General features: G+C 54.9%; 2 protein-coding genes across 6 annotated transcripts; both read right to left on the bottom strand.

The window, feature by feature from the left end:
- Positions 1–407: 407 nt before the first annotated feature.
- Positions 408–4,119, bottom strand: LOC125444514 (acetylgalactosaminyl-O-glycosyl-glycoprotein beta-1,3-N-acetylglucosaminyltransferase-like). The gene is made up of 3 exons (XM_048516975.1): positions 3,214–4,119; positions 2,509–3,089; positions 408–1,551 (listed from the first exon to the last, which is right to left on the bottom strand). Exons 2-3 carry the CDS (start codon positions 3,086–3,088, stop codon positions 1,100–1,102), a joined length of 1,032 nt encoding a protein of 343 aa, XP_048372932.1. The 5' UTR covers position 3,089; positions 3,214–4,119; the 3' UTR covers positions 408–1,099.
- Positions 4,120–4,253: 134 nt separating this feature from the next.
- Positions 4,254–6,283, bottom strand: UFSP1 (UFM1 specific peptidase 1 (inactive)). Of its 5 annotated transcripts, none has more exons than XM_048516982.1 (2): positions 6,185–6,283; positions 4,254–5,631 (listed from the first exon to the last, which is right to left on the bottom strand). In XM_048516982.1, exons 1-2 carry the CDS (start codon positions 6,190–6,192, stop codon positions 4,977–4,979), a joined length of 663 nt encoding a protein of 220 aa, XP_048372939.1. In that variant the 5' UTR covers positions 6,193–6,283; the 3' UTR covers positions 4,254–4,976. The 5 variants fall into 5 exon arrangements, with proteins under 5 accessions (XP_048372939.1, XP_048372938.1, XP_048372940.1 ...); XM_048516981.1 differs by lacking the exon at positions 6,185–6,283 and adding an exon at positions 5,979–6,177 and having other exon boundaries at positions 4,254–5,653; XM_048516983.1 differs by lacking the exon at positions 6,185–6,283 and adding an exon at positions 5,979–6,088.
- Between the last annotated feature and the right edge of the window lie 392 nt (positions 6,284–6,675).

Raw genomic sequence — 6,675 nt, 5'->3', positions numbered from 1 at the left:
TCACAGGGTGTTTGTTGTGAGGGGGGAAGGGCAAGGAGATTGTCAGCCCCTTTGAGTCTCCTACAGGAGAGAAAGGGGGGCTATAAATCCAAACTCTTCTTCTTCTTGTATACCACCCTCCCCCGGAGGGCTCAAATGTAAATATTTGGCAGTGCCAGAAGTTCTTACTGGAATTCCTAAGTGGCACACGGAAGACAAAATGTACTCTCCACAGAGACGAACGTCTGGTGCTCTTGCTCAAACAGCTGACTTTTAATAATGCAGAGCAGTTCATTACCCTATTTCTCCGAAAATAAGACATCCCCTGAGAATAAGACGTAGTAGAGGTTTTGCTGAAGTGCTAAATATAAAGCATCCCCCGAAAGTAAGACGTAGCAAAGTTTTTGTTTGGAAGCATGGCTGTCGAACAGAACACCAGAGCATGCAGCTGTGGAGCGGAAAAATAAGACATCCCCTGAAAATAAGACATAGCGCATCTTTGGGAGCAAAAATTAATAAAAGACACTGTCTTATTTTCGGAGAAACACGGTAGAAGGAGGCATGACCAGGAGGCCCAAATCCCATAATTTACCTTCAACGTGGGCTCACCTGTCTGTGGTGTATAGAAAAGATACTGCCTTGGTGGAGGGGCTAGTGTTGCTGCAATTAAAGCTCAGGTGAATCCAAAATTGGAACATAACACACCAAGCCCTGGTTTCCAGGAAATGTCCAGCTTCGAGACATAGGAGGGCACCAAGTGGGGGAAGTTGGAGATGTTGCACAGAAAACAGGATTGAATGCGCTGTGCATTGCTGTTCCAGGGTTGTGTCCAGAGGGGTAGCCCATAGAGGAGCTGTTGGCACACTTTGGCATTAAATGCTGAGTCCCCTGGTTTTCCCCCCCTCTGGGCGTGGAGAGCAAGGGGTGCACAGATCTTTCTGAGAAGAAATGCCGCCAGTCAGGGTTGGTGTGGAACTAGAGAAATGTGACCAAAAGCAGGGGAAGGCGATCCACAGAGATGCTGGAGTTTCTTCGTAGAGGGAAATAAGGCAAGAGCTGCCCAGCTAAACAGTCAGCAGAGGGAAGGGGGGTCCTCTTTTCCAGGGTGTTTATGTTTTGCTCAGGCCTCCTTCCCTGGGTGGGGGCTCCAGAGTTCCGTCCACACTTCCTCCATCCTCTCCGGAGTGAGCCCGTGGACCATAAAAGACTCCTGGTAGACCTCGCGGGTGTCCTTGGGCGCTCCCCACACCCGGAAGCGCTCGTCGTGGGTGAAGGACAGGCCAGCTGCCAGGACCAGGAACCCCAAGTACACGTCATCGAGCGGGAAGACAGGCAGCCACAGCGATGCCTGGTAGAGGGCAGGAACCAAGGGGCCGGGCAAGATGAACCCTCCACCGGAAGCAAAGCAGGGGTAGCGGTCCAGAGGGTAGAGGGCGCGAGAGACGCTGTACTTCCCGTACCTCATCACTTTCGAATGGTTCTGGATGTTGCCGTGGAGAAAGTGGGAGGCGTTGGGCCTCCGCTGGAGGTATCCCACCAGGGCCTTCGGGTTCACAAAGACGTCGTCATCCCCTGGAAAGGACAACAGCCTTGGTTGAGAAGCACCCTGGGGTTGAGAGAGGGGGGTGGAGGGGGGTGGCGGTGGCTTGGCAGCACAGCCTCCACTCGGCAAGCATAAGAACATAAGAACAAGCCAGCTGGATCAGACCAGAGTCCTTCTAGTCCAGCTCTCTGCTACTCGCAGTGGCCCACCAGGTGCCTTTGGGAGCTCACCTGCAGGAGGTGAAAGCAGAAGGTTCTCTGGTTCAGTCCCCGGCACGTCCAGTTCAGACGTCGCGGGGATGACCTCAGCTGCCCATCTGAGCAGACACCACTAGCCCTGGTGGCCAAAGTTTGACAAACGGCTTCCTCCCTGCCTGCCCTCACGCGAGCAACCCAGCACTTCTCTGGCTAACTGGGGAGCAGCGGGCGAGGCTTTGCGTGCGCCGGAGAAGCCGCCAGGTGTGGCCAGACCAAGGGTCCAGCAGCACCAGCCTGCAATTCCCTCTTGGCCCTGACACTTTCCGAGGTCCCAGAGGCCGTTCACTCCACCTCAGAGGAGTGCCACGAAGAGAAAGTGGAGAAGGAGAGGACACTGCAGGCCACTCAGACACTTCAGGAAGGGATGAAAATAATGGGATAGGAGAACAGGCGCTTCTGACGGTCAACGATTTCAAGCAAGACTGCGGGGGGGGGGCTGGAACCAGTCCCCCTCCCCTGTCTCCCTTTGAGCAACGCTGCTTCAAGCCACCCACCCCCACGCTGGCCTGGGCACTCTGCTCCCATCCTCCCTGGGCTCCTGTAAAGAGAAAGCCTGTTCCACTTCACAGGGCTGTTGTGAGGGCAGAAGCCCCTGCGTCTTGGCCTGCTGGAAACAAAACATTCAACTGAGGCATGTGGAGTGGTGAGGGTGCAAAAACGTGCCGGCTTCCATCACATCCACAGCTCTTTTTGGGCCCCCCCTGCCCCCCCCCCCCCAGGCATGTTTACCTTTGAAGATGAAAGCAGCCTGCCGGCAGTGCTGGCAAAGCCATTGCAGGAAACAGCGTTCTTTGAGTGACAAGTTGTGGTGAGATTCGACAAAGTCCCACAGCACCACATCCCGGAAACTGCTGCTCTCCCGCTGCACCAGATGGAGCTGTCTGACGTTGGGGGTCGTGGCCACCAGGAAAAGGGGCTGCAGCCAGTACCCCCCCATCTCCCGCGGCCGGGCCCAGGTGTGTCGCAAGGCAGCCCTTCTGCTGCTGGAGGCCGGGTGGGACTTCACCACCAAGAGGAGCAAGGGGGAGGCCCCCGCCCGCTGGCACAAGCCGGCCTCGGCAATCACCGGGCGGCAGGGGTGGCGCTGCAGGTTGGGGAACTGGGCTTCGTAGGAGCTCAGTTTGAGGTAGAAGGTGATGGTGCCATCGCTCAAGGTGGCAGACCGGCGATTTGATGGGGGGAGGGTTGTCCAAAGGGGGGGAGGCACCTGCCGGTTCTGCAGGCTGAGGTGGCTGGAGTACAGGAAGATGGAGAACAGGATCCCTGCCAGGACGCAAAGGCACCACCACTGCTGCTGTCTCGGTGGCATTCTGGCAAGCAAAAAAAGGCAGTTAAGGGTGGGGGTGTGTCCTTTCCCCCCTCCCTCCCTCTGAGGCTACAGCCCAAAGCCTCTCCGCAAAGGGCTCAGGAGTCCTTTATCTGGCCCCCACTCACCTGCTCCCCCAGGAACCCTCGGCAAAAGCTGCTCCAGCAAAGCTCAGGGCCTCCCAGGCTGCCTGCCTTCCCTTCCTCTAGAAAGCAAACTTCTAGAAGGCTCTCTGGCATCTGCTCCTCCCAGACCCTTGGGTTGTGTGTTGTTCTCACATAACAGACAGCTTTGGGGCATCTCTGCGTGAGTCACCTGCAGCTGGGTACACTTCAAACAAGGAACAAGGAACTGGGTTTTTTTTAATGGAGACCACAAGAAAAAACTGTTTTTTTGAATGGAGACCACAAGGATAAACCTGGACTTTTTGTTTGTGTTCCCTCCAAGGCAAACTAGCAAACCTGCACATGGGGGTCATTCCACTTGACAAACTGGCAGTACAAGATAGATAAAGGAACGGCAACTCTGCAGATGCCTCCCGAAGAAGGCAATTGTTTTATTTAGCCAGGTTAATCATTCTCTGTCCCCACTCACTGGGTGTATGTTGAAGAGCATCCACGCTTCCTGGCGATGGGGGGCCTCCAGTGGGTGGTTATCAGTCTAGGTACCAAAAAATGCTTGACCCGCTCTATTCTGTTGCTGTTTATTCCCCGATTATGTGGTTTCCAGTTTTTTGAAAAGACAAGGACTGTTGGTTTTTCATAGTTCAGCTCCAATCTATTTATCGTGTAGCACTCAAAGGAACAATTCAGTAAGCATTTCAAACCCACTTGCGAAGAAGAGAACAAAACTGCATTATCAGCCTGAAATAATAATAATAATAATAATAATAATAATAATAATAATAATAATAATAATAATAATAATAATAATAATAATAATAATAATAAAAGGAACGTGTACAGATCCTAAATGAGGGCTAGGACCATCAACCCTAGTTAAAAAGACGCAAAATCATATAGTAACAGATTAAACCAAGGAAGAGGCCAAAATACAAACCGGCTTGACTCCTTTATTCCTAAGAACTTTTTGAGTTAGCTTTCCTAGTGAAAACATTTAATTTGACAACTTGTAGAGGTATGCAGCTTTTTAATAAGGAACAAAAGTCTCATATTCATATTTGTTTATTCCATAACAAAATAAATACTAATAAAATACATTAAGAAGTAAAAAATATAGATCAGATTACAGATGGCGACTTAATCACATCCAGCCTAACAATTTGATAGTAACCATTCATGATGAATTGGTTGGCAATCACATAGATTCCACACACCTGGCTATTGATCAGTGGGCTGGGGTTTGGATTTGTATCAGCTTTCAAACAGTTGTGGTGGGTTTTCCGGGTTGTGTGGCCGTGGTCTGGTAGGTCTTGTCCCTAACGTTATGCCTGCATCTGTGGCTGTGAAACAGACTTTTCTCTGTGAGACACCTCTGAAGATGCCAGCCACAAATGCAGGCAAAAACGTTAGGAACAAGATCCACCAGACCACAGCCACGCAGCCCCCCGGGAAACCCACCAGAACCAGTTTCCAAATAGTTTCCAAATGTTCACCCACTGCCCAGGTGTGGCTGGGCCAGGGCCTCTCCTACTTCCTAGTGAAGCTTGGCCTGGGATTCAGTGTTTCTTGGTTCACAGGCTCAGTTTCTCACATCCTGTGGAGAGACCGGAACCGGTGCTGGCTCAGAATTCCACGGAGAAAAAAACCTACGTAATTACCAGCTTCTGTAACAGGAACATCCTTACCCATTCACAATTGTGCCAACAAGTCCCGGAAATCAAGTGGGGGGCACCCCCTTAGGAGGATCCCAGGAGCTCCCTTCCAAGGCATCATATGCTTTTGCAAAGGTGCCCTCTTGTCCTGGCTTGGGGCAAGCAGAGATTGTAGAAGGAGCTGTCTTCAAAGAAACGGAGCTCTTTCCAAGATATCCACTCCTTCTCTTGCAGGTCAACCGGGGTCAGGGTCGTCCCATAATAGTGAGGATCAAGAACCAGCAGACGGGGTCCTTTGGGACCAGAACAAACGCCTAACAGTGCCTTGGCAGAGTGGTCTCTCTCCCCTCCCACCATCACAGGGCCCCCGCCTCCCTGGAAATGAGCACGCAAGGTCTCCAGTTCCTTTTCTAAGTCTCTGCCTTGGCGAACGTGGATAAGCTTGCCCGGCACAGAATAGAAGTGGTCCATGCAGAGGGCAGCTTCGACAGTGCCGATCCACTCCCGGGATCCGGCAAACCAAGGGGGCTTGTCTCCCATCTCCACCAGCGCATGCTGGATCTCCCTGAGGGAAGGGACGGGTCCTTCTGCTCCAGCCTCCGCTAGCCAGGAGAATATCGTCTGCAACGTCCGGTAGCCGCAGCCCCAACCACGATCGTCCACGCCATCGCAGCCGTAGTGGTAATAGTGGTATGAGCCGGAGACGAGGGCCAGCTGGTCAGGAGGGACCGGGGAGGGCAGGCCCAAGTGCACATCAGAGAGCAGCAGCATCCTAGAGAGACACAAAGAGCAAACTTGAGAGAAGGGATTTGCACAGGAAATGGGCCCACCCGCACCGGCACCCGCACCCGCACCCAGCCAGCAGGGCTTCTGCTTGCCCACTGAAGCCCTGATCAGCCACTGTTTGAGTGGCAGCTGCTCTATTCTGTTTAGATCCCCCCTCTCCCCAGCAGGTGTGTGGCCCCGCCCCCAGTGGCTGCCACTTTGTGGCTGTGCCCAATGGCATCCCCAAGAACCCCGGAGGGGGCCCCTCCCGCGTGCTCCGAGCCCCACCAGGCCCCGCCCCCGCCCCGCCCCCAAACGAAGAGGGCACTTAGCTGCAATAAGGGGGATGCCAACCTCCTGGTGGGGCCGGGAGATCTCCCACGCCTGGTCCCCTGGAGAAAATGGCTGCTTCGGAGGAGGGGGGGGGGATCATCGGACCCTGTGGAGGACCCCCCAGAAGCCACGCCCCCCAACCCAACGCGGCCGCCCACTCGAGGCGTGGAGCTGGCAGACGTCACGTGACGCGGGCGAGATTCCGAACGGGCCTCCCCGACACCCACCTGGCCATAGAGACGCACGGGCCAGAGCGGCGCTCAGCCTCCCCTTCCAAGCGATTCTTCAGCCCCTGCAGGGAAGCGGACAGGAAGTGCTCGTGTTGACAGCCCCTGTCAGCCGCGTCGCATCCGGAGTGTCAAGCCGGGGGGGCGGGACTTCCGAGCTGGTCCGGGCTAGGAGCGGGGGAGGCCTGTAGTCTCCCTCCCCCTCCTGGAAACTGGTCTGGCCTTGCGGGGGTCCCAGGTGGGCTGGCAACAACAGCCCTGCAGGGAGGCCACTGCTCGGGTTTCTACCTCGTGGGAATAGGGGTGGAGGGGAGCGAGCCCGGAGGGGATCCGGTTGTGGTTCCAGGAGAACTCCAGGCATCACCTGGAGGCTGGCAACCGAAAGGGCGGTGGCCACGTGTTCCCTCCCCTGGACCTGCCAGGCCCACGCACAGCGCCCTCTGCAGGGAAGGCAGGAGGGCGCAGCCGTGCCCCCCACCCATGCCCAAGCC

The sequence above is a fragment of the Sphaerodactylus townsendi genome, linkage group LG15 (genome assembly GCF_021028975.2).
Source record: "Sphaerodactylus townsendi isolate TG3544 linkage group LG15, MPM_Stown_v2.3, whole genome shotgun sequence".
Lineage (NCBI taxonomy): Eukaryota > Metazoa > Chordata > Lepidosauria > Squamata > Sphaerodactylidae > Sphaerodactylus > Sphaerodactylus townsendi.
Note: the sequence above shows the minus strand (reverse complement) of the source record. Positions and strands in the feature narration are given on the sequence as shown.

Bases quoted from the DNA above. Each gene is read 5' to 3' on its own strand.
- UFSP1 (XM_048516979.1), bottom strand. From the start codon at position 5,865: ATGCCATTGGGCACAGCCACAAAGTGGCAGCCACTGGGGGCGGGGCCA. The intron at 5,632-5,707 runs GTGCGGGTGCCG...GTGTCTCTCTAG, and splicing joins GCCCTGCTGGCTGGGTGCGG to GATGCTGCTGCTCTCTGATG.
- LOC125444514 (XM_048516975.1), bottom strand. From the start codon at position 3,088: ATGCCACCGAGACAGCAGCAGTGGTGGTGCCTTTGCGTCCTGGCAGGG. The intron at 1,552-2,508 runs GTAAACATGCCT...TGTCCTTTCCAG, and splicing joins GGCTGCTTTCATCTTCAAAG to GGGATGACGACGTCTTTGTG.